Here is a 27,018-nt window from a genome sequence, read left to right on the forward strand (position 1 = left end):
TGGAGAAACCTGAGTAAGTCTGAGAATTCAATGAGCTGAAATGTATCGGAATTTTAAAAGTGGAAGTTGCCCTGGCTCCGAGGATGAGCACCAGACTGGTTCCCAGTTAGGACACACGCCTGGGTTGTGGGCCAGGTCCCCAGTCAGGGCGTGTACAGGAGGCGACTGCTCTCACATCAATGTTCCCTCCCTCATTCTCCCTCCCTTCCCCTCTAACAAATAAATAAATACAATCTTTTTTTTAAAAGTGGAAGTTGTTGACCAAAAAAAGAGATAAAAAAGGATGAATTTCATAGTGTTATTTCAATATTAAAAAAAAATAAAGTCTAAAAACAAAAACAAGGAGAAATATGGCCCTTGGTATAATGAATGAATCAACAGAAGGGGGATCAAGGGCTACCAAAGTCTCAGAACCTCGGTTCCTGGTAAGAATTTAAGGGTCAGAAGACCCCTCCCTCGAGCCACATTTCATACCCAGAGGCTGTGCGGAGCAGCAGCAGGACCAGCAAGGGTGCAGCGTTCCAGGCCAGGGCGGCCACCTGTGCACTGGTGCCTGGAGCACAGCAGGGGAACCCACACACGGCCTCACAGTGCAGCGTCTCAGAAGCCGTGAGCGACAGAAACCCCTCTGAGTCCATACTTCCATCTGACTGCAACAAAGGAACAGTCCAGCTGAGCCCCAAGACCGGGGCAGCCTCTGATGTCACACCCCAGGTTTGCCTTCCTCCTCCCAAGGAGCACGGGGACAGGCAGCAGACCAGGGAGAGAGACAGAACCCAGACAGGCCACGGCACCAGGTGAACCAAGGCTGCCTGCCCCACCGGGCCCAAGCACAGACTACAGCTGGATGTCAGAATGGGGCTTTATTTCCTTTGGCTCATGGCAGGCATAAACTTGCAGAGATGGCATACACTATGCAACAGAGCTTGTGGAGGAGGTACAGGGGGTCCCACCCCAGCCCCAGAAGACAGACCTGCAAACAGTGTTAAGACCCCTCCACCAGTGCCTCAGCCTGGCAGTGTCTTGGTAGGAGGAGCCCTGGCCAGCAGCCTCAGCAGGAATGGAAGTCTTACCTGCCTGGTTCCTTCCTGCACTTGATCTATAAAGGTGTCACTCACTTAACCTAACCTGCAGCAGAGAATTCCCAGCTCAGTGTGGCCACCTGATAGGGACCCACATTTTGTTAGAGCCTGAACCTTACCTAGTGCACTTCGGGTAAGTGGTACAAGAGCCTGCTCAAGGGCAGCCCCTAGTGGCAGACGAGAGCACTGCCCACTGCAACCCCCTTCCCACCCTGTACTGGTCCAGGGTTTCTAGCCACATGTGCTTGGGAACCAGCAGAGGCAGTCAGTCAAATGGACTTCTCCCTTCACGGGGCAGCTCAGAGTCTGAGGGGCTCTCTGGGGAGGATGATGCTGGAGCCCTAACATTTCAAAAGTCAGCACTGGAGAAGGAAGCGAGGCAGAGGCTGGAGGGGCAGGGCCAGATACCCAGGCAGGGGAGGACCCCACTGGTGGGCTTGGCACTTCAGGGACTATGTGTCATGAGACGCCTGCACCTGGCATCATGAGGGAGCGGAGAGGGGACGGCTCCACAACCTGCCCCACTGGGGGGGGACTGTGGGTGGACGGCAGCTCTTTTCTCCTGTCCCCAGGCCCCAGCAGACCTGTTTCACTTGGCGCCCAGGGACTTCTGGGCCTCAGGGAGAGAGAGAAACTCAGCTTTTGCAGATGCTTTCTTTACTGTGTCCTGGCAACATGCTTAGCCACAGGTCCTCCCACCCTCATACTACCTCCAGACCAACACCTCCTTAAGGGCTAGATCATCTCATCTCTGGCTGTGGTGCCCAGTGGCAGCCTCCACCACTGACCCCGCAGGGGCTGCTGCCATCTCTAGGAGGGGCCAGTGTCCAGCAGAGGCCCCTCCAATTCCAAGCCCTGGGGCATGCAGGGGCCCTCAGAAACCCTCCCTGAGGCTGCGTGTGCTTAGATGGGCAGGGAGGGCCTGAGAGTGCTGCCCAGGCCAAACTGCGAGTTCTCCAACTGCCCTTCAGCCCCCTGACCCAGGACATGAAGGCTGCCGCCCTGCCACTGGGCCGGGCATGAAGCACCTGTGTCTGCCATGGCCAATTCCATCTTGGAGGTACCAACCCCTTGCAGAGAGCTCACAGAGTTCTAGAGGTTAACACTAGCCCAGAAGCACCCCCCACCCCCACCAGTCACCACTGCTGAGAGAATGGGAGAAGGAGGCTGAGCCAGAGGGGAGACAGGCTGTGTGGCGAGGCCCAGGTCCTGCCAAGCCCCTCCCCTCAGCAGGGAATTCCCAGGCCCCAGGGAGCAGGTCCCAGTCCAACCTCTTCCCACCTCAGCCCCAGCCCAGGAACTCTCTAGGTAAGGGTGACAGAGGGGCCTGGCCCTAGGGCCGTCAAGGGGGCACCCACTACCAGAACCCTCTGGGCCAACCCCCCGGGCAGCCCTAGCGGAGGCCGCATTCCACCCCCTGAAGCTTCTCCTGCTCCAGGGCACGCACTAGATCTTGCACAAACCGCATCTCAGAGGCCACCTGCTTAGCCAGGGCCTCATAGCGGTTCTCCAGGCGGCTGAAGCGGCGCTTGAGCCCACTGGCCCCCAGCAGGGCGCCCTTGGCCTCCTCCTGGGCCTGCCGTTGGAGTGCCTCGGTCTTGTGCAGCTCCTGCCGCAGCCGTCGGAGGTCTTGGCCAATGCTCTCGTTCTCCTCCCTGTACCAGGCCTCCTTCTCCTCATAGATGGCTGTCAGCGCCTCAATGTCCTCGTGGAACTGCCGCCGGCTGTGCTCCAGCCCGCGCAGGCCCTCCTCAGCCGCTGCCACCTCCTCCAGCACCTTGGAGAAACGCTCGAAGTTGATGTAGGTATTGTTGGGGGGCATGCTTGAGTGGGACTTGATGGTGTACTCCTTGAGACGGGCCGTCTTCAGGCGCCGCCGCTCCGTCTTGTTGCGGCCGCTGTCTTCCCGCCGTACATTCCGCCGCCGGATCGCCTGCAGGACAGAGGACACAGCCTAAAACAGCAGGCAGGGGGTAGGTAGACCACCGAGAGCTATATCCAGCCATTCAGTTGCTTTTGTAAGTAAAGTTTTATTGGCACAGATGTGCCCATTTGCGTACGATGGTCCTGGTGTTTTGCTGCTACAAAGGCAGAGCTGAGTGTTGACGCCAGGGACCACAGAGCCAAGAATACTGACTAACCGGCCCTTTAAAGAAGGCTGTCCCCTGACCGGTATGGCTCAGTGTTCTGTGAATCAAAATGGTCACCGGTTCGATTCCCAGTTAGGGCACATGCCTGGGTTGCAGGCCAGGTCCCCAGTGGGGGCACAAGCGAGAGGCAACCACACATTGATGTTTCTCTCCCACTCTTTCTCCCTCCCTTCCCCTCTCCCTTAAAATGAATAAAATCTTTTTAAAATAATAAATAAATAAATAAATAACAAGTAAAGAAGGCTGCCAACTCTGGCCTAGAGGCAACCGTTCTGCAAAGTTCCTGCAAGAGGGAGCCCTGCTGCATGCGCAGAGGGACCACCCCACCCCCACCGCCCAGGCCCACGGCTCTGGGGACCCTCCCTGGATGCTGAGGGCTCATCACGTCTACCGTCCCTCAGTGGGAGCAGCACCCCACCTCACCTTGATCCAGGAGTGCTCCAGGCTCTGGGAGATAGTCATCCTCCTCCTGGAAGAGCCCCGCCCCCGGCAAGCCCTGGTTAGTCTCAGTGCGTCACCTGCAACCCCCTCCCCAAAATGGAGCAGAGGGCAGGGCAGGGGTTTTCCAGGCTCTCCCTGCCGCAGTTCCACTCTCAGCACCCCACCGAGGGCAGACTCAGATACCTGCCCCTGAGGACCCCCGGCCTCGAAGCCACCCTCCAGCCTGGAAGCGAGTCCCTGAAATGACCCGAGATGACACACACAATCCAGAGCGTCCACTCTGCTCAGCCAACCACAAGCCACCTTTGGGGGCGCAGGTTCTGGGGTTTCCATGTTCCCTGAGAGGTTTTGTTAACGGGTCAGGATCTAATGCTGGGGTCAGACAACGCAGGCGCCCACGGGCGGGCAACGCCAGTGCGGCTCAGTTGGTTAGAACACGTCCCACCACATGCAAGGTCGCTGGTTTCATCCCCAGTCAGGGCACAGGCCTGGGGTGCAGGTGTGGTCCCCAGCTGGGGCGCTTAGAAGCAATGAATCAGTTTCTCTCCCACGTTACTGTTTCTCTCCCTCTTTATCCCTCCCTTCCCCTCTCACTAAAAATAAATAAATAAACTCTTTTTTAAAAAAACAACGGGCAGCACAGACCGGGGGAGGGCTGCGGCCCAGAGGGCACCTCCCCACGCACGGAGGCTCTGTGATGCTAGGATTCCGAGAATTTAAAACAAACAAAAAAAGTAGCAATCTAGAATTTTATATAAAATCCCAATTTTTAAAGTTGGCAACAGCCCTGGCCGAGTAGCTCGGTTGGTCAGCATGTCATCCAGATACACCAAGGTTGCAGGTTCAATCCTCGGTCAGGGCACATTCAAGAACCAACCAATGAATACAAAATGAGTGGAACAATAAATCATTGTTTTCTTGCTCTCTTTCTTCCTTCCTCTCTCTCTCTAAAATCAATTTTTTAAAAAAATTGGCAATAAATTAAAAGTTTCTTAAGACACAGTATAGGCCAACTTAAGCCATTCATTACTATCTCCAACCCAAAGAAGAAGCCAGTGGTGGCTTGGATGGCTGTCTTCTTGGCCACACCACCCATCCAGGGAGACTCACTCAGCTTTCCCTGCAGGGCTGCCCCTACCCCCTCTGGCCAGCCTGTGCTTACTTGGGGTCCTTGACAAGCAGCCGGCGGATAAAGTCCTTGGCCAGCTCGCTGGTGTTGCTGAAGTATTCCTCGTCAAAGTCATAGTTCACGGCGGAGATGTTGGTCAGGGTCTCCTGCTTGGTCTCCCCCAGGAATGGGGATGCACCGCTCAAACTGGAAGACAAACTCGGGGCTCAGTGTCCTCTGCGCTCGCTCCATCACCAGGCTGCCACCTGGGCTACCACCGAACTCTGCGGAGCCCTGAGGGGCCACACACTGAGGAGGGCGGACTCTGGGCCCGGCCGCGCTCACGATGCAAACATCCCCTGGAGCCCCTGACCAGCCACCCACTGGCTACCAGTCAGAAGGCCATAACCCGTCATCGCTCAGCTAGATAAGCACTAAAACCAGTGGGCAAAAATCCTTGTGAAAACTCAAGTGTCTACCCAGACGCACAGTCTCCCCCAAACATTCAGTGATTCTGGAGGAAACACTGATCACTTTCCAAGGGAATCCTGGCTGGTACACAGTCGAGGTGCACATCACTGGTGATGACACCCATGTCGCCTGATACTCTGCACCGAGTGGGTCATACCACCACCCCTGTGGGGCTCGGAGCACTTGACACTGTGACTTAGGGTGGGGAATATTTATTTGGTCTTCAACCCGGTCCTTAGGCACATGGTTCCCCAAACACTTGGCATTTCCTAAAACAAGAGCTAAAAAAGTGAGAGCAGCCCTGGCTGGTGTAGCTCAGAGGATTGAGCACGCACGGGCTGCGAACCAAAGGGTTGCAGGTTTGATTCCCAGACAGGGCACATGCCTGGGTTGTGGGCCAGGTCCCCAGTGGGGGCCACATGAGAGGCAACCACACATTGATGTTTCTCTCTCTCTTTCTCCCTTCCCTCCCCTCTCTAAAAATAGATAAAATCTTTTTTAAAAAAATTAAAATAAAAGGTGAAAACATCTTTTGTTGTAATATTCTTGTCCTCAGTTCTTGAAATGGCTCCAAAAAATAAAGATAAAAGAAGCATCCTTTATAATTCATAACAAGCCCCTTCCAACCTCAGAGTTCACGCTAATGAGGTGACTTTTGGAAAGCACCTAAGGACAGGGGGCTGGTGGCCTGGGGAGCCAGCAGTGGGACTGGGGGGTTGGAACCTTCACCCTCGCCCCTGATCTCCAGGGAGGAAAGGTGGACCAGAGGTTGAGTTAACTGCTGATGATCAGAGATTTAATTAATCATGCCAACGTGATGGAATCTCCATAAAAGTCCCTAAAGTAGGGGTTTGAAGAGCTTCCAGGTAGGTGAGCGCATCCACCTGCGAGAAGGAGAGCACTCCCCAAACCCCACAGGAGTAAAACCCAGCCCTTGCCCCACAGACCCTTCACCTGCTGTTCATCTGCATCCTTTATCACCTCTTTTGTGATAAACTGGTAAACCTAAGCCAGTGTTTCCCTCAGTTCTAGCAAATCATCACACCCGAGGTGGGGTTGTGGGAAACCTCTAATTCACAGTGAGTGGGTCGGAAGGACAGATGATGGGCTGGATTTGCAACTAGCATGTGAACACAGGACAGTCTTGTGGGTCTGAGCACTTAACCTGCAGGATCTGACGACATCTTCAGTGCAGGACACCCCACTGGTGTCACAGAGAACTGCTTGGCGTGGGAAGAAACCTGCACACACTGGTGGCCAGCAGGGACAGAAGCACTGAGAGGAGAGTAGCAGAGAAAAAGAACTACGTTCTTCTCCCCAGGGCAGAAAGGCACAGCCCATCCAATCACGAGCAAGGGTTGGACCCGTAATGAGGGACGCCCTAAATCATCCCTGACCTGCACTCTTCAAGAACATCTACTTTCAACTTCAAGTGTACCAACACTCACATCATGGGGCTGCCATTAGGAGAAGAGAGAGAGCCAGAAATTGAAAACCTATTTGAAAAAATTATGGAAACTTCCCTAACCTGGTGAAGGAAATAGACATGCAAGTCCAGGAAGAGCAGAGAGTCCCAAACAAGATGAGCCCAAAGAGGCCCACACCAAGACACATCATAATTAAAATGCCAAAGGTTAAAGGCAGCAAGAGAAAAGCAGTTAGTTACCTACGAGGGAGCTCCTATGAGTCTTCCAACTGATTCCCAAGAGAAACTTTGCCAGCCAGAGGGACTGGCATGAAATATTCAAAGTGATAAAAAGCAAGAACCTACAACCAAGCCCTGGCTGGTGATTGAGCGCGGGCCTGTGAAGCAAAGGATCACAGTTCAATTCCCAGTCAGGGCACATGCCTAGGTTGCAGGCCAGTTCCCAGTGGGGGACACGTGAGAGGCAACCACACATTGATGTTTCTCTCCCTCTCTTTCTCCTTCCCTTCCCCTTTCTCTCTGAAAATAAATAAACAAAATATTTTTAAAAAGAAAAAAAGAACCTACAACCAAGACTGCTCTACCCAACCAAACTATGGCTTAGAGTCAAAGAACAGATGAAGAGCTTCCCAGACAAGAAAAAGCTAAGGGAGTTCATCACCACCAAACCAGTATTACAAGAAATGTTAAAGGGTCTTCCTTAAGAAGATAAAGAAGAAAAGATAAAAAATATGAATAGTAAGGCCCTGACTAGATAGCTCAGTGGGTTTGAGTGGCATCCTGATATGCCAAGGTTGTGAGTTTAATCCCTGGTCTGGGCACACCTAAGAATCAACCAACAAATACATAAATAAGTGGAACAACAAGTTGATATTTCTCTTCTCTCAAAATCAATAACTTAAAAAAATGTTTAATTCAAAAAAAGAAATAATAAAATGGTAATAAATACATCTCTATCAACAATTACTTTAAATGCAAATGGATTAAATGTTCCAATCAAAAGACAAACAGTGGCTGACCCTCACATATGGTGTCTACAAGAAACTAACTTCGTATTGAAAGACACACACGGCCTGAAAGCAAAGGAACAGAAACAGGTATTTCACAGAAGTGAAAACAGACAAAAGGCTGGGCAGCAATACTTGTACCAGACAAAACAGACCTTAAAACACAGGCTGCAACAAAAGACACAGAAGAACCCAGCAATTCCACTTCTGGGCATTTTTCTGAAGAAACTGACACCACTAAATCAAAAAGACATATACATCCATGGTTATTGCAGCATTATTTACACTAGCCAAGCTATGGAGGCAACCTAAGTGTCCATCAAAGTAAAGAGAGAAGGGAGTGGTGCATATATACAATGGAATAGGATTCAGCCATAAAAAAGAATAAAATCTTGCCATCTGCAATATGGAGAGACCTCGAGGGTATTGTACAGACTTATTTTACTCTGCACAAGAAAGAGAGAAATGCCAGATGATTTCACGTATATGTGGAATTTAAAACAACAAAGTAAACAAACAAGCAGAACAAACACACTCATAGATAAAGAGAACATTTTGATGGTTTCCAGATGGGAGGATAGGTGGAAAAGGTGAGGGGATTAAGAAGTACAGACTGGTAGTTACAAAACAGTCACAGGGAGACTTCCGACCAAGATGGAGGCGTAGGTGGAAACACTGTGCCTCCTTGCACAACCAAGTTTAAAGACAACAAATATTTAGTAACAAAAATGCAACCAAAACAGACAGAAAATTGAACTGTATGGAAGTCTGACAACGAACCATTCAGCCAGACCGATAAACCAGGCAAAGGAGTGAGCAGTGAGACAGACTGTGCAAACCAGGGCCCCAAAGACGGGAATTAAAGCCTAAAAGCACCAACTGGAAAAACTTTCGGGGGTCGAGGTGCCAGGAGAATCTCCCAGGCTCAGAGAGAGTTTGTTGGAGAGACCCACAAGGTCCTGGAGGGTGCACAAGCCCACGCACCGGGAACCAGCACCAGAAGGGCCCAATTTGCTTGTGGGAAGCAGCAGAGGGGACCGAAATCCGAGAGAGAGCAGAACAAATGCCATCACTCCCTCTCTGACCCCACCCCCACATAGAGCTTCACAACCCAGCAACTGGGTCGCCCTACCCTGGTGAACACCTAAGGCTCCAGCCCTCATATGTAACAGGCGCCAACAGAACAAAACATTATGGCTCAAGCAGAAGAACAGCTCAAAGCCCCAGAGCCAATACTTCTAAGCGACCAAGAGATAGCCAACCTATCAGATGCACAGTTCAAAACATTGGTGATCAGGATGCTCACACAACTGGTTGATTTTAGTCACAAATTAGAAGAACAAATGAAGGCTAAACTAAGTGAAATGAAGGAAAATGCACAGGAAACCAATAGTGATGGGAAAAAAACTGGGACTCAAATCAAGAGAGTGAACCAGGAGGAAGAAAAAAATGACCAAACATAAAAGAATGAAAAAACAAGAATTCAAAAAAATGAGGAGAGGCTTAAGAACCTCTGGGACATCTTTAAACGCTCCAACATCCAAATTGTAGGGGTACCAGAAGGGGAAGAGGAACAGCAACAGGTAGAAAACTTATTTGAATGAATAATAAAGAAGAACTTCCCCAATCTGGCAAAGGAAATAGACTTCCAGAAAATCCACGAAGCTTAGACTCCCAAAGAAGTTGGACCAAGAGGGAACACACCAAGGCACATCATAATTACATTAGCCAAGATTAAAATCAAGGAGAGAATCCTAGACTTCCACCAAGATGGAGGCATAGGTAGAGACGCCGTGCTTTCTCACACAACCAACTTTAGAGACAACAAAATATTAGCAACAGAAAACACGGCCAGAACACAGAAAATTGAACTTTTTGGAAGTCTGATAACAACAAATTCTTCAGCCTGACGGGTAAGAGGGGCAAAGCCAGCAGCTGGCGGAGCGAGGTTGCACAGGAAGACTCAGTCAGACGGACGCAGGCGCACAGATTCCAGGCATGGGGCTACAACGGGCGGACCCAGTGAGCGACCCAGTGAGCGACCAGCGGACCCAGCAAGGGCACAGGGCGGCGGGTTGACTGTGGTCCTGCATTCATGTGCAGATAGACCAGTGAGGGAGTGGGCAGTGAGACGGGATCGAGCCGGCCACAACAGCAAAAGGCAGCAGAGGGGGCCGCCATTTCCCTGCTCTGACCCCGCCCCCACATACAGCATCACAACCCAGCAACCTGGGTGGCCCCACCCTGGTGAACACCTAAGGCTCCGCAACTCATACTTAACGAGCGCAAACAGACCAAAAATGGCTCAAGAAGATCTCAAAGCCCCAGAGCCCATGAATCTAAGCAACCAAGAAATAGCCAAACTTTCAGATGCATAGTTCAAAACACTGGTGATCAGGATACTCACAGAACTGGTTGATTTTAGTCACAAATTAGAGGAACATATGAAGGCTAAACTAATTGAAATGAAGGGAAATGCACAGGAAACCAATAGTGATGAAAAGGAAACTGGGACTCAAATCAAGGGAGTGAACCAGAAGGAAGAAAATAATGGCCAAACAGGAAAATATGAAGAAACAAGAATTCAAAAAAAATGAGGAGAGACTCAGGAACCTCCAGGACATCTTTAAACATTCCCACATCCGAATTATAGGGGTACCAGAAAGGAAAAGGAACAGCCACCAGTGGAAAACTTATTTAAACAAGTAATAAAGGAGAATTTCCCCAATCTGGCAAAGGCAATAGACTTCCAGGAAATCCAAGAAGCTCAGAGAGTCCCAAAGAAGTTGGACCCAAGAAGGAACACACCAAGGCACATCATCATTACATTAGCCAAGATTAAAATCAAGGAGAGAGGCCCTGGCTGGCATAGCTCAGTGGATTGAGCTCAGGCCTGCGAACCAGAGTATCGCGGTTCGATTCCCAGTCAGGGCACATGCCTGGGTTGCAGGCCAATTCCCAGCAGAGGACGCATGAGAGGCAACCATACATTGATATTTCTCTCCCACTCTTTCTTCTCCTTCCCTTCCCCTCTCTCAAAAAAAAAAAAAAAAATCAAGGAGAGAATCCTAGAAGCAGCAAGAGATAATGGGACAGTCACCTACAAAGGAGTTCCCATCAGACTGTCAGCTGATTTCTCAAAAGAGACCTTACAGGCAAGAAGGGGCTGGAAAGAAGTATCCAAGTCATGAAACCCAAAGACCTACATCCAAGATTGCTCTATCCAGCAAAGCTTTCATTTAGAATGGAAAGGCAGATAAAAGTGCTTCTCAGATAAGATCAAATTCAAGGAGTTCATCATCACCAAGCCCTTATTATATGAAATGTTAAAGGGACTTATCTAAGAAAAAGATAAAATATGAACAGTGAAAGGACAAGCAACTCACAGTTATTACCAACCATACCTAAAACAAAAGCAAACTAAGAGGACAGTTAGATCAGGAGCAAAAGCATAGAAATGAAGATCTCATGGAGGGTTAGCAACAGGGGAGTGGGAGGAGAACGGGGGAGAAGGTACAGAAAATAAGTAGCATAGATGGTAGGTAGAAAATAGATAGGGGGGCAAGAATAGTAGGGGAAATATAGAATCAAAAGAACTTGAGACACGTGGTCATAAACTAAAGGGGTGAATGGTAGGGGTGGGGGTGCAGGGCGGAGGGGAATAAAGGGGGGGAAATAGAACAACTGTAATGGCGTAATCAATAAAATTAAAAAAAAAAAAAAAGAGGACGCTAAAAAAAAAGGAGAGAATCCTAGAAGCAGCAAGAGATAAGGAGACAGTCACCTACAAAGGAGTTCCCATCAGACTGTCAGCTGATTTCTCAAGAAACCTTACAGGCAAGAAGGGGCTGGAAAGAAGTATCCAAGTCATGAAACCCAAAGACCTACATCCAAGATTGCTCTAGCCAGCAAAGCTTTCATTTAGAATGGAAGGGCAGATAAAGTGCTTCTCAGATAAGGTCAAGTTCAAGGAGTTCATCATCACCAAGCCCTAATTATATGAAACGTTAAAGGGACTTATCTAAGAAAAAGAAGATAAAAAATATGAACAGTGAAAGGACCGCAAACTCACAGTTATTAAGAACCACACCGAAAACAAAAGCAAACTAAGAGGACAGCTAGATCAGGAGCAGAACCATAGAAATGGAGATCACATGGAGGGTTAGCAACAGGGGAGTGGGAGGAGGAGAAGGGGATATAAGTAGCATAGAACAGTGGGGAGAAAATAGACAGGGGGAGGGTAAGAATAGTATGGGAAATGTAGAAGCTGAAGAACTTATGACCCATGGACATAAACTAAAAGGGAGGAATATGTGTGGGAGGGGGTGTGCAGGGTGGAGGGGAATGAAGGGGGGGAATGGGACAACTGTAATGGCATAATCAATAAAACATATTTTTAAAAAAAGAACAGTCACAGGGATATAAAGTGCAGCAAAGGAGATACAGTCAATAATATTGTAAAAACTGCATAGTATCAGATGGGCACTAGATTTATTGGGGTAACCATTTTGCAAGTTATATAAGTGTCTAATTACAGGGCTGTATATCTGAAACTAACACAACATTATATATCAACTATAAATTACGTTTCTTTTTTAATTTAAATTTTTGTTTAAATTTAAAAATTAAAAAGAGCATCCAGGTTGTGACAGACGAGGAAAGACGAAGGAGCCCCTCGGAGAGGAGGAGGCTGAGCGCTGGCTGGGGCCCTGGTCCTGGGGTCCTGGTCCGGGAAGGCAACACAGCAGGGAAGCTGGTGGCGTCCGGACAACTTGGGGACTCACTCTGCTTGCTCATGTTGTCAGTTAGTTTCTCAGTGTTGACAAATGCTGTTTGTACAACACGGTACAGGGCCACGGAGCTCTATGCCGTTTCTGCCACTCTTCTGAGAGTCTAAATTTATCTCAAAATGTAAAAAAAAACCCCTAAAACTATTAAAAACCCATCTCCTCAAAACTTCAGGTCTCGGATCGCTACACCCATTTGGTAGGCAAGGCAGCAAAGAAAGGAGGGAGCACACCTGACACAGGAACAGACGGGGCACGGTCCGAATCAAGGTCAAGTCCTCTTTTCACACAGAGAGAGGGGCCGGCTGCAGGCCAGCAGACTAAGGGAGGGTACACATCCTGTCCTGGCACAGGGTCCCACATTTCTCTAGGAGGGTGCCGTGCCCTCTGAACTATCCAGAAGCCGGAGACAAGAACCACACTGTCTTTCCTATACAAATTCGCTCACTCACTCATTCATCCGTCCACCCAGAGCTCGCTGGGCACCTTGACAGGTCGCAGTGTTGGGGGTCCCACACTCTCGATCACAGTTCCTGCGCGAAAGCCTCCCTCCCTGCCCACGTTCCTGACTAGGCAGGGCCCGGCGGGGTGAAAGGAAGAGCTGACTGGGTACTCACAGGATGTAGGTGATGACGCCAATGCTCCTGGAAGAGAACACAGAGGAAGGTCAGCTCAGCCTTGGGTGCGGCAGCCTGACTCCCCCAGAGCGGGAGCCCAGAGCCCACACGGGGAAGCTACACGCCCAAGGCTCTTGGGCCAGGAGGGCAGCAGGTGGGTCAACCCGCTCCCCTACTCTTGCCCTGGGGGTCTCAAAACTGGGCATTTAAACACCTCTTGCCCTGACTGGTGTGGCTCAGTGTGCTGGGCGTCATTCTCCAAACCGAAAGGTTGCTGCTTCAGTTCCCAGTCAGGACACACACCTGGGTTGCAGGCCAGGTCCCCAGTTGGTTGAGGGGCATGTGAGAGGCAACCAGTAAATGTTTCTCTCATACATCAGTGTTTCTCTCCCTCTCTTTCTCTCCACTCCCCTCTCTCTAAAAATAAATAAATAAAATCTCTTAAAAAAAATCAACACCTCTGGCCACACCCTCCTGTCAAGGCTCGAAGGAGCCACAGCGGGGCAGGGCAGACGGCACTATGGCCTCACAGACCCTGCAGGTCTGGGATCTACTATGGGGCCTGCAGGGCTGGCAAACTCTTTTTACACAGGGTCAGACAGCGATTATTTCAGGCTTTACGGGCCACTAACCGTCTGTCACGTATTTGTGTGTTTTGCTTTGAACAACTCTTAGAAAAAACAAGGCCACCACTCCCAGCTCCCGGGTCTGCTCTGGCCAGTGGGCTGCACTCTGCTGTCCTGCCCATGCCCCAGAGCACAACACCATGGGATGGGCTATGCCCGAGCCCGCAACCCCAGGGGATGACAGGGGAAGGGTTTCCTGAGAAGCAGGTACGTATGCTGGACTCAGAACTGGGCAGTCCTGGCTACTCCTGACTTACCACATGTCCGCCTCCAGTCCCAGGGGTTCGTAGTTGACAATCTCAGGAGCTGCGGAGACAGGGAGAAGGGAAATGCAGGGTCAGAAGCTGGTTGCATCTAAAGGCCACACTGGGGACTTAGCCAAGACCAGCAGCACAACACCTGCCCACCCAACCCCAGAGATAACTGTGGTTACTTGGACGAACATGCGCACACACAGGCCAGGCCAGCTCTGGGGCAGGAAGGCTGGGATGGTGGTAGCACCAAGCCCAGGTCTTGAGCTTTCCCTTGCCCAATGCCCGCACAGCTGAGGGCAATGAGTCAGGCATCCAGGGGCTGGCCTGATTCACCCTGTACTGCTAGAAACCCTGAATGCCCCCTACCTAAATCCCAGTCCCTGACACACCAGACAGGGTCTTACCTACAAACTCTGGGGTGCCAAAGATGTTCTTGAACTCGTTCCCAGCCTCAATCTTATGAGCGATGCCAAAGTCAATGAGCTTGATCCGTGGGTTGGGCACATTCTTGTCCAGGAGCATGATGTTTTCTGGCTGGGGCGGGGGAGAGTGGGGCAGTGGGAGGGGGATCTGCTGCTTCTGCTGGTCAGGTATCTCCTGGAACAGCATCTGGAATTCCCTAGGCAGCCCCCACTCCCAAACTGTGGGGTATGGGCAGGCTGATGCCACCCCAGGACTCCAGGCCTGAACAAGTCTGTTCCTCAACTCCCAGAGCATCATTGCATCCAGGGGATGTACATTCTGTGCCCACGAAAGGAGAAGCCTCTCTTGGGCCCCCATCCTCACCTGCACCAGCCTGCCTGGCTGGTCCCCGGCTCCATCCTGAGGTGCCCAGTGGGGCTTACCTTGAGGTCAAAGTGGGCAATGCGCTTGGAGTGCAGGTAGTGGACTCCATCCAAGATCTGCTTCAGGAACTGCGTGGCCTCATCCTCTGTCAGTGACTCCTTCTCGGCCAGGAAATCAAAGAGCTCCCCACCGGAGACCAGCTCCAGGATGAGCACCACGTCAGTCTTGTTCTCAAAGATGTCGTGCAGGGTGATGATGTTGGGGTGCCTGATCTCCCGCAAGATGTTCACCTCCCGCTCGATCTCCTCCCGGCTGACTCCCCGCCGGCTGGATGACAGGCGGCGCTTCTTGATGAACTTGGCCGCATATTCCTTCCCAGTGCCCTTCTGCCGGCATTTCCGAACAATTGCAAACTGGCCACTGCAGGGGCAGGGGGGGTGGAAGGTGATCAGAGCACCAAGAGGGACCACGGCTGGCCACCATCTCTCCCCCAGCTCCTGGAGCCACAAAGATGTACCACCCCCACCGCATCCGAGATGCACACGGTGCGTATGCTATGTGAGTGCAGACTGGTGCTGACACAACAGCTGCCCAGCACTTTTGCAACAGTAAACAAACAAAAACAGCTCAGTGTTTACCAAGAAGAAACTGGAATCCATCATGGAAATGAATCCAGTGGAATTTTACACGATCATGAAAATGAATGAAGGCAATTCTCTAAACCCAGTGAAAAAGCAAGCTACAGATTGACACATAGAATATATTTTTGTTTAAAAAAGGTATATTTTGTGTGCATAAATATGCTTATGTACATATATGTAGTAAAAAAGGCCTGAAGGACATACACCAAGTGGTAACAATGTCCACCTCTGAGGAGTGGGATTGAGAAAATGGGGGCAGCAAGGAGGGGTTCTTATTCATTTGATACAATTCTATACCAATTCAACTTTTTACAATGTATTTCATCATTTTTTAAAAGATTTTATTTATTTGTTTGTTTGTTTGTTTGTTTTTAGAGAGAGGGAAAGGGAAGGAGAAAGAGAGTTAGAAAACATCAATGTGTCATTGCCTCTCGCGTGGCCCCCACTGGGGACCTGGCCTGCAACCCAGGCATGTGCCCTGACTGGGAATCAAACTGGCGACCCTTTGGTTCACAGCCTGTGCTCAATCCACTGAGCTACACCAGCCCAAGCATATTTCATCATTTTAAAAAAAAAAAAAAAAAAAAAAAACAAGAGCTTTTTGCCCTGGCTGGGTGGCTCAGTTGATTGAGCATCAAACCATACACTACAAAGTTGTGGGTTCAGGCCCTGACTGGTGTAGCTCAGTGGATTCAGCGTGGGCTGCGAACCAAAGGGTCGCCAGTTCGATTCCCAGTCAGGGCACATGCCTGGGTTGCAGGCTAGGTCCCCAGTGGGGGGCGCTCAAGAGGCAACCACACAGTGATGTTTCTCTCCCTCTCTAAAAATAAATAAAATCTTAAAAAAAAAAAAAAAAGGTTGTGGGTTCAATCCCTAGCCAAGGGCGCATATGAGAGGCAACCCAATCGATGTTTCTCTCTAACATCAATGTTTCTCTAAAATCATTAATTCCTTGGGTGAGGGTTTAAAAAAAAAAGAGCTCCCTATTAAACAGGCAGAGTGAAAGAAATGCACACATTTTCAAAACAAGAGAGAAGAACCCTCACACACAAGGGAATAAAACATGGGAAAAGTCTGGTGGCCGCTCCGATGGTTAACGGAGAATCGCCGTCTAACTGCCCCTCCCAGCATCTAAGAGAAAGGAAAACATGTCCACGCAGAAGCCCGCACACAAATGCTCGGCGCAGCACGAGTCCCAACAGCCCAAAGGTGGAAAGAACCCAAATGTCCACCCCTCAACACATGAATGAATGTGGTCCCTCCACACGGGGGAACACTATGTGATCAGGAAAAGGAGTGAAGCTCTCACACTCACTACAATGTGGGGGACCTTTGAAAGCACGATGCTCGGTGAGAGAAGCCAGACACAAAAGGCCACAGAGTGTGTGGTTCCATGTATGTGACACGTCCAGGACAGGCACATCCACAGAGACGGGAACTACGGTCGGTGGTTGTCAGGGGCTGGGGGAGGGGGCTGGAGGTGACTGTTAATGGGGACAGTGTTTCTTCTGGGGAGATGGAATGTTCTGAAAACAGTGGTGATTGTTGCAGAGCCTTATGAATATACTAAAGACCATGAAACTGTACACTTTAAATGAGTAAACTGTACCGTATGTGAATTATCTCTCAAGATAGCAGTTATTTAAAAGAGAGAGAAATTCTATGTATTGCACTCCAGAGAGCTATCCAATGTCCAAACTCTTTTGCTATCTAGGAACTTAGTTATATTGACTTGCTTTAACTCAGAAGTTGACTGATAAAGGATAGACAGTAAAGATTTTAAGGTATACAGGCCACAGGGTCTCTGTTACAATTCCTGTCGTGTTCTTACAACCCTTTAAAAAATTAACTGGCTGGAGGGGCTCAGCGGGTTGGGAGCTGGCCTGTAATCCAAAAGGTCACAAGTTTGATTCCGGGTCAGGGTACATGCCCAAGTTGCGGGCTGGGTCCCCAGTTTGGGGTATGTGAAAGGCAACCGATATCTGTCTCATTCATGGATCTTTCTCTCCCTCTTTCTCCTTCCCTTCTACTCTCTGTAAAAGTAAATAAATAAAATCTAAAAAAAACATTAAAAAAGCATTCCAGGCTCATGGACAGGCTACACTGCACTGAGCTTGGGATAGGTGTGGCCCACAGGGCGTAGTCTGCTGAGCCCACTTTGAGAGGTTGGTTATAGGGGAGATGGAGAGCACCTACATGGCACCTATAGGGCACCTACATGGAGAGATCAAGTCCAAGACAGAAAGCACAGGTTCCAGGCAGGAAATCTGAACAAGGCCCCACCAGAGGTCAAGGAAAAACAGACATTTCAAGGAAATACAGCAAGAGCACATAGGTGGAGATGGGCCTTGGGAACAGGAAGGATCTCTGAAGTTGGTGGCGGCAGAGGAAGGACAGGACAGGACAGTGACAAACATATGAGTGAGGGGCATCTCTGCCTACCCAGAGGGGCTTTCAGAGAAGCCGAGGCAGTGGGGAGGACCAGCTGGGTTTTCCGAGCAGGCGGACCTACCTATGGTGAGAGGACTACCTGCAGCTGGCAAGCATCTAAGCCACTGTCCTCAGCAGCACCAAGGAACAAAAGTGCCCACAGTGCGCCACCGCACACATGCTCTGCACACAGTCAGGTGGTCAGAAGATGGATGAAGTTCAAGGTGGGCAGATGGGGACCCCTCCACAGATGTCCATGTCCTAATCCACAGAACCTGTGCATGTGTCCTCGTGTGGCAAAAGGGACTTTGCAGGTGGACTTAATGTCCCTGAAACGGGGTTGATCCTGATTATCGGGAGGCCCAGTGTCCTCGCAGGGTCCTCGTAAGAGGAGGCAGGAGGATCAGAGTCAGTGGGACGGAAAAGGCGGCACTGCTGGCTGTGAGGATGGAGGAAGGGGCCACGAGCCAGGGATGCGGAGCCACTACAGGCTGGAAAAGGCCGGAAACAATTCTCCCTGCAGCCCCCACAGGAACCAGCCCTGCAGATCCATTTCCACTCCTGATTACCAAACCTTTAAGATAATTGACACATATTCATCTAAGCCACTAAATTGTAGTAATTTGTTACAGCAGCAATTGGAAGCTCAAATACTAACTCAAAAGCCAAGGGCACAGGTAAAGTGTCCCTGATTAGGAACCTGTCCCTGATGAGACAGGTAACTTTACCTGTCCCTCATTAGGTCACGCCCTGCCCCTGAATCCACCACAACAGTCCCCTAGCTACCTATGCTCCTGCCTCCCACCTGAAACGCCTTCCCCACAACCAACATGCAAGCTCATTCTTCCAGGCCCACATTCCATCCCACAGTGAAACACTGATGATAATGACAGCAAATGCCAAATATTCACCACATACTAGGGATGTTGGGCTAAGCACTGGACATGTGGCCTAATTTTCAAATATAAAGGTTGTTTTCCTTTAGCTTTATTCCAAGCTGAACTAACAATTAAAAACAACAAAGACACCTTATAGGAACAGGTTAAGAGAAGCTGCTATGGTATCTTAAAAAAAAAATCCAACCCTGGCTGGTGTGGCTCAGTGGTCTGAGTGCTGGCCTGCAAACCAAAGGGTTGCTGGTTTGATTCCCAGTCAGGGAACATGCCTGGGTTGTGGGCTAGGTCCTAGTTGGGGGCATGTGAGAGGCAACCACTCGATGTATCTCTCACACATCCATGTTTCTTTCCCACTTTCTAAAAGTAAATAAGCGCCCTGGCTGGTGTAGTTCAGTGGATTGAGCGTGGGCCTGTGAACCAGAGTATCGAGGTTCGATTCCCAGTCAGGGCACATGCCTGGGTTGCAGGCCAGTTCCCAGCAGGGGACACACTAGAGGCAACCATACATTGATATTTCTCTCCCTCTCTCCTTCCCCTCTAAAGATAAATAAATAAAATCTTTATAAATAAATAAATAATAAAAGTAAGTAAGTAAATAAATAAATAAGAGCCATGGTTGACATGGCTCAGTGGATTGAGCTCTGGCCTGTGAACGAAAAAGTCGCTGGTCCCATCCATGGGCAGGGCACTTGGCTGGGTTGAGGGCCAGGCCCGCAGCTGGGGGGGTGTGAGAGGCAACCGACAGATGCATTTCTCACACATCGATGTTTCTCTCTCTCTCTCTCTTTTTCCCTCCCTTCCCGTTCTCCAGAAATAAATAAATAAAATCTTAAAAAAAAAAAAAAAAAAGAAAGAACCCTGGCTGGTGTGGCTCAGTGGATTGAGTGCTGGCCTGTGAAAGGGTTGCCAGTTAAACTCCCAGTCAGGGCACATGCCTGGGTTGCAGGCCAGGTCCCCAGTAAGGGGTGCATGAGAGGCAACCACACACTGATGTTCTCTCCCTCTCTTGTTCCTTCCCTTCCCCTTTCTCTAAAAATAAATAAATAAATTTTTTTTTTTTTTTTAAAGAAGAGATTAGGAAACACACACACATAGGGAAAAGACAGCCATCTACAAGATAAGAGGATAGACCTCAAAGGGAACCAACCCTGCTGATGCGGTGATCTCAGGCTTCCAGCCTCCAGAACTGGGGGACGATATATCTGTTATTTCAGCCACCCAGTCTGTGGCACTTTGCATGGCAGCCTGAGCTGACCGACACAGATGCACATACCACTGCATGACCTGGATGCCAGGGTAGAGGTCTACACACTCATCGACACACAAATTAATTTATTTCCTGAGACGATTTGATATGAACTTGAATTAGTAAGAAAGAACCTCGTCACACTCAAGAAACTCCCTCCTCGTTTATTAAGCCCCATGGCTCCTGGGACAGGAAAATGTGGACCTGCTTTACTCACAGTCCCTCACCTCAGTGATTCCTACAGCTAATTCCCCGAACAGTCAATAACTAGGTTCAGGAAAGACAGATCTGCTCAAAACTGAATGCCAGTGCCATGCCACTCCTGCCTCTGAAACAGAGAGCTTATTATGGTGGCCAGCTTCAGAGTCGGGAAGTGAACACCTGCAGGAGGCTGGTGTTGGGGGCATAAGGACACACTCACTTCCCAACACACAGGGTCTATCTTCATCTGGACATCTAATGGGTCCAAACCAGACCCTCGGGTGGAGGTGGCTGCCGGGCAGGTGAAAGCAGGACGCCCACCTCTGCTTCCAGCATACCTGGGCTCTGGAGCCAGCGAGGCTTCATCTCAAGACCTGAATCCTGCTTGGCCATTTACAGTCTGTGTGACAGCCCTGGCACATGTGGCTCAGTTGGTGGGAGCACTGTCCCATACTCCAAAAGTGTGGGGTTCAATTCCTGGTCACAGCACATACCTAGGTTGCAAGTTTGATCCCTGGTCAGGGTGTGTGTGAGAGGCAACCAATCTATGTGTCTCTCTCTCCCTTCCTCTTTCTCTAAACTAAGGAACACAGTCTGTGCGGCCTTGGGCAAGTTAAGTTGCTTCCCTTCTCTGCCTCAGTTTCTTTATCTAAAATAGGAATAATAATGGCACCTGACTTGTAGGTGCTTTAGTAGATGAATGGAAGTAACATAAAGACACTCTAGCCCTGGATGGTGAGGCTCAGTGGATTGAACACTGTCCTGCAAAACAAAGGGTCACCAGTTTGATTCCCAGTCAGGGCACATGCCTGAGTTGGGGGATAGGTCCTCAGTAGGGGGTGCGGGAGAGGCAACCACGCATTGATGTTTCTCTCTTCCTCCCTTCCCCTCTGTCTAAAAATAAATAAATAAATAAAATCTTTAAAAAAAACTTAAGGAAAAAAAGAAACAACACTGTAGAATGCAGATGTCCAAAGGACGCCTACAATTTAGACAAATTACAACACAATATGCACAGTGTTCTATGACATCAATCCTTCACTTCATGTATCTCTGAGAAAGTTCCAGACCATACAGAGCAGTGCTGCCCAAGGTAGCAATCGCTGAACACATGACAGCTGTCAGACATGTCCAAACTGAGATGTGCTGTGAGTACTCAGTACACACCAGATTTCAAAGACCTCGTATTAAAAAAAGTGGTAAAATATTTCACTAATAATTTTATAGTGGTTACAAACAAAATGGTAATAGTTCATCTACCAGGTTAAATCAAATATATCATTAAAATTGACACAGCTTTTAAAATTTCAATTAAATTTCAATAAATTTCCTATGTGGCTCACATTATACAAGTCGCCTGGTTGCCTGGCAGTTTTAATAGCTGCATAATATTCCACACACAGATGCAGGATGCTATCATGACCACTGAAGAGGCTTCCCATTTTTTGCTTAAAATTTTTTAAAACTTCTGGCTGGTGAGGCTCAGTGGATTGAACAAGGGCCTGTGAACCAAAGAGTCACCAGTTCAATTCCCAGAAAGGTCACATGCCTGGGTTGCTGGCCAGGTCCCCAGTAGGGGATGTGTGAGAGGCAACCACACACTGATGCTTCTCTCCCTTTCTTTCTCCCTCGCTTCCTCTCTCTCTAAAAATAGATAAATAAAATCTTTTAAATAAGAAATAAAATCTTCGGGCCTGGGAACCAAGCAACCACGGTTCGATTCCCAGTCAGGGCACATGCCTGGGTTGCAGGCCAGTTCTCTCCCTCTCTCCTTCCTTTCCCCTCTAAAGATAAATAAATAAAATCTTTAAAAAAAAAAAAAAGAAAGAAAGAAAATCTTTTTTTTTTTTTAATTTAATTTATTTATCTTTAGAGGGGAAGGGAAGGAGAGAGGGAGAGAAACATCAATGTATGGTTGCCTTTCGTGAATCCCCTGCTGGGAACTGGCCTGCAGGGAACCGGCCTACAACCCCGGTATGTGCCCTGACTGGGAATCGAACTGCGATTGTCTGGTTCACAGGCCTGCGCTCAATCCACTGAGCTACACCAGCCAGGGCAAGAAATAAAACTTTAAAAAAGAATTTTTAAATTATTTTTCCTGATCGCTTTCTTAAAAGATTTTATTTTTTTTAGATAGAAGGGAGGGAGAGAAATATCATGTGTAAGAGAATCATGGATCTTTGCCCCTTGCATGCCTCCTCCTCCTACTGGGGACCCAGCCCGAAACCCAGGCCGGTGCCCTGAGCAGGAATCAAACTGGAGATCTTTCGGTTCACAGGACCACACTCAACCTACTGAGCCACACCAACCTATTTTTTTTAATTGATTGATTTTTTGAGAGAGAGAGTAACATCAACTACTTGTTCCACTTATTTACACATTCATTGGTTGCTTCTTGATTGTGCCCTGACTGAAGATCGAACGTCCAACCTTGCTTGGCATGTTGGGAAGAAGCTCTAACCAACTGAGCAACCAGCCAAGGCCATTCATATAAACTCTTGATTGCAACCATCCCTGCTCCAAGGTCATTGGTCCATGTATGTATGTATTCCCAGTGGATTAATTCCTAACAGTGGAATTAGTGAGTTAAAGTAATATACATAAGACATTTTGCTCTTTATTGCCAAACTACCCTCAACAAGAGAGCCTCATACATTTTCAACAATAAAGTTGAGATTGGGGGGGGGGGGGGGGGTGGCGCCTGCATTCACTACCATTCTAAACAGGAAATTCCTAAAGGAGAGACTTCAGAATCCCAAAGGAGCCTAAAACACTCTCTCAGCAAAGGCCTGATGCAGGGCTCAGTTATTTACATTCCCTTCTGGTGACATCATGGGGCCTAGCCAGCAGCAAACTCACCAAATAAGGTTTCAGGCTCTGCAAAAAAAAAAAAGACGGTGCCTGGTTGGCTTGGTTTGGGGCCGGTGGGAGAACAAGCTCAGGGGAGGGTCCAAGGCCCAGCCAGGCAGGAAATCAGCTGCCTGTCTGGCAAGGGAAACCTCCCTTCTCTCCCATAAGAATACTACACAATTGGCAGGAATGTGGGCCCAGACAGGAGGTCTTCCCTGAAAATGTCAAAAGCTGGGGAGATTTAAGTGCCTCTCATAAGAAAGGATAAAAGAGAACAGACCTTTACCAACAAAACTGGCTAATACCTATAAATGCCAGACATTGTGTTAGGTGCCATATGTGCTCAACTATGTTTCTCCCCAAAGGAAATGCACAAAGGATGTCACAGCATGAACTCTCAGCTGGGATGTCTCATTCCAAAACCCAAACTCATTCCACCAACACATACTCTGACTCACCCCTTCTTGCACAGTATGATAAAGAACAGGAGGGGAAACACTGTCCTGAAAACCTTTAAGTGGCTTGCTCTTACCCTGGAGTCTTGTCACAGGGTCTTGCTCACCTGCCCAACTCCTCCCCCATCTCATAATGGTCTTCCACATCTTCCTGCCTGAATGTGGACATGATGGCCGTCTGCCTTCCAGCACCTTCTGCTCCAGTGAAAGCCCAATCACTGCAGTCTGGGGACAGGACCTCAGGAAGTCCCCTTCTAGTGACCCTGGAGGAGACAGGGTCATAGGGAAGAAAGAGTGAGATGATAGCCATTATTCCTAGTAAACAACGCAACTTGCTCACCAAAAATAAGTTGCACATCACTCCAAGCTGAAATTCCATGGTCCTTCCCAAGCACTTGAATTGCCCTCCCCTAGCACTTTCGGCAGTCCCAGTACTTTCATGTCTCATTTCATTTACACACCAAACAACCCAAAGCTCGGAGTTAGCCCCACTATGCTACCTTGCCCCCATAACTCCCACCAGCCTCCACACATCTGGGGCCTCACACACTGCCCCAGCTTTTCTCTGCCTCTCCCTCCTAGCTTCTCCCAGAATCCCCCCCAATTCCTGAAAGTTCCCCCACATTCTCCACACCCCCAAACTCCAAAGCCCTTCATTCTCTGCCCAACTTCCTGGTTCTAGCCTCAACACACTTCGGACTCCCTGCCCATCTGCAAGCTCAACCCCTCTTCATCCCCTCTTCAACACCTCTTCGCCTTTACCCATTCCCCAGTCTCTTTTTAACTCTACGTAGCGGTGTGCTCCCTCCAATCTTGAAGTTCCCAAGAACTGGACAATGGCTTCCAAGCTCTTGCAAGCCCCTTACCCATTCTTACCTACTCCTGACTTTCACCAACCCAGAAAGACTAACCTCTTCCCTCCTCTCAAGGGTCCTCCACCCCAGTCTCCCTCATCCCAAACGGGTCTCCATAAAGGACCAATCTGCCTTCTACATTGTCCTTCGCCCCCAACCTTCGCACAACCTCCAAGGCAAACTCCGATAGGACCCTTCACAGACCCCCATAATGTCCCCATCAGGCATCCCGGTGCCCGCCACGCCCCTCGCAGGCCAGGGCCCAAACCCTTCTCCTTCTGGGTCATGCCAAGGGTCCCCAAACTTCCTCCCAGATTCCCCCAAGCACCCCCACCCGCCACTTACACACACACACACACACACACACACACACACACCACCCACCCCCACCCCCGCCGACCTCGAACAGCACACGCTCTTCACCGCTTACAGCACCGCTTACAGTACCGCTTACAGCTGTCCCTCCGCGGGCTGACCTGAGATGACGTCACCGTCACAGCCTCCGACAGTTCCTTCCCGTGGAAGGAGGAGTCTACAGCCCATTCGTCAGCGCACCTGCCGCTCGCGACACCCAGCCCTCTGCCGTCTTCCAAGCCTAGACCCTATGGCGTTCGGCCTTCCGCATCTGCTGCTGCTTTGCCATTGGCCCACACACTCATGCTGCAATGATTGGCTACAATGAACGCCAGTCAAACTTACGCTCTCTTCTGACCGGTATCCCGAAGCTGGGAGGCGGGATGCTGAAATCCTACATCCTTTTTCCTGCCTTTCTCAGGTGCCAAGTACAGGAATCCAAGGCCCTAGCTCGGGTAATGGCAGCTACTGGGATGGACCTGGACCATGGGGCTGCTTTAGTTCCTGAGCGGCAGTAAAATGTTACCCATATTCCAAATACATAAATAAAAACACATATGAGGTCAGTCAAGTGCTGCCTTTTATGCTTGGGGATCCTTCTGTAACTCCTGTTTGTCTCAAAATATATGATAAAAATACCTAGCATTTACTGTGAGCCTTAGTATGTACCAATCAGCAACCTGAGAAGATAAAATATATTAAAATTTCCCCTGTCCTACAGATGGGAAAACTGATACCCAGAGAAGTAACCCACCCAAAATCACATAGGCAGTAAATGATATAGCTGAAGTTCATTCCCAGGTAGACCCAAAGCCAATGCTGAACCACCTAAGATACCATCAGACACAAGATCCTGTGTCTTCTGACCTTGGCCGACTGCCCTAACATTTTGCTCTTCTCCCTTGTCCACTCCATTCCAATTCTATTTGCCTTCTGACCTCAAACATTTCATTCCTACCCCAGGTCATGGCATGAGCCATTTATGCCTGGAGATCGCTTTCCTCCACTCGTCCAACTCCCCTGCACACAGATAAAGCAGCACCTTCTCCAATACCCAGTTTCCCCCTATTATAACATCTTCCATTCATACATTACATTTCTTACAATTAATGAATCAGTATTGACACATATTTATTAAGCAAAGTCCATGTTTATTCAGATTCCCGGTTTTTCCTGCCCTATTTCTGTCCCAGAACAGAAACATTAGTTGTCACAAGTCCTTAGGTTCCTCTTGGCTGAGTTTTCTCACTTCCCTGTTTTTGATTAGACAGTTTTGAAGATTGGTCAGGTTATTTTGTAGACTTCTCCTCAATTGGGATGTCTGTTTTTCTCGTTAGACTGAAGTGATGGGTTTTAGACCACAGGTAAAGTACCATTTTCATCACATCATATCCAGGGTCCATACAGTTAAATTGACTTATCACTGTTGATGTTGAACTTGGTCACCAGGCTCTAGATGTCTTTGTCAGATTTCTAAAGTTACTTTATTCACCCTCCCCTTCCACACTATTTTCTTTGGAAGAGTTACTCATGCACAGCCCACACTTATTTAGGAGATGGAATATCATTTTTACTTGAAAAAATTGACAAATTGTGGTAATGCCGACTTGTGTATTTGGCAGGGATTCTCTTAGAAATGAACCAACTAAGCCTTGGCTGGGTGGCTAAGTTGGTTGAAGCATAGTCTTGTACACCAAAAGGTTGTGGGTTTGATTCCTAGTCAGGGCACATATCTAGGTGGCAGGTTCCATCCTCAGTCAGGGTGCATGTGGGAGAAACCGATTGATGTTTCTCACTCTCGTCCCTCCCTCCCTCCCCACCCCCCAAAAAATCAGTAAAACATATTTTTGGGTGAGGGTTTAAAATCCAAAAACTGCTTTAAAAAAATAAATCGAATGCCCTGGCTGGTGTAGCTCAGTGGATTGAGCGTGGGCCTGCGAACCAGAGTATCGTGGTTCGATTCCCAGTCAGGGCACATGCTTGGGTTGCAGGCTGGTTCCCTGCAGGCCAGTTCCCCGCAGGGGATGCACGAAAGGCAACCATACATTGATATTTCTCTTCCTATCTCCTTCCCTTCCCCTCTAAAGATAAATAAAATCTTTAAAAAAGTAAAATAAAAAATAAAATAAATAAATTGAGCCTGTCACTTCAAGGATAACAACGGACAGTACTGTTTGCCAATGGCAAAATTTGAGCTTTCAAGCAAAATATTAAAAATTACCCTGGCTGGTGTGGCTCAGTGGATTGAGTACTAGCTTCGAAACAAAGGGTCACTGGTTCGATTCCCAGTCAAGGCACATGCCTGGGCTGCAGGCCAGGTCCCCAGTTGGAGGGTG

At 49.0% G+C, this 27,018-nt stretch overlaps 1 protein-coding gene across 4 annotated transcripts; it reads right to left on the reverse strand.

Annotated features, from left to right (window-relative positions):
• Positions 1-844: 844 nt before the first annotated feature.
• DAPK3 (death associated protein kinase 3) lies at positions 845-24,912 on the reverse strand. Of its 4 annotated transcripts, none has more exons than XM_037165307.2 (9): positions 24,805-24,912; positions 23,582-23,737; positions 14,815-15,175; positions 14,374-14,503; positions 13,973-14,021; positions 13,090-13,116; positions 4,836-4,988; positions 3,656-3,701; positions 845-3,015 (listed from the first exon to the last, which is right to left on the reverse strand). In XM_037165307.2, exons 2-9 carry the CDS (start codon positions 23,641-23,643, stop codon positions 2,476-2,478), a joined length of 1,368 nt encoding a protein of 455 aa, XP_037021202.2. In that variant the 5' UTR covers positions 23,644-23,737; positions 24,805-24,912; the 3' UTR covers positions 845-2,475. The 4 variants fall into 4 exon arrangements, with proteins under 4 accessions (XP_037021202.2, XP_053514553.1, XP_053514552.1 ...); XM_053658578.1 differs by having other exon boundaries at positions 24,776-24,828; XM_053658577.1 differs by having other exon boundaries at positions 24,729-24,815.
• Positions 24,913-27,018: the final 2,106 nt, after the last annotated feature.

Source organism: Artibeus jamaicensis, unplaced genomic scaffold (genome assembly GCF_021234435.1).
Source record: "Artibeus jamaicensis isolate MK-2021 breed Jamaican fruit bat unplaced genomic scaffold, CSHL_Jam_final scaffold_537, whole genome shotgun sequence".
Lineage (NCBI taxonomy): Eukaryota > Metazoa > Chordata > Mammalia > Chiroptera > Phyllostomidae > Artibeus > Artibeus jamaicensis.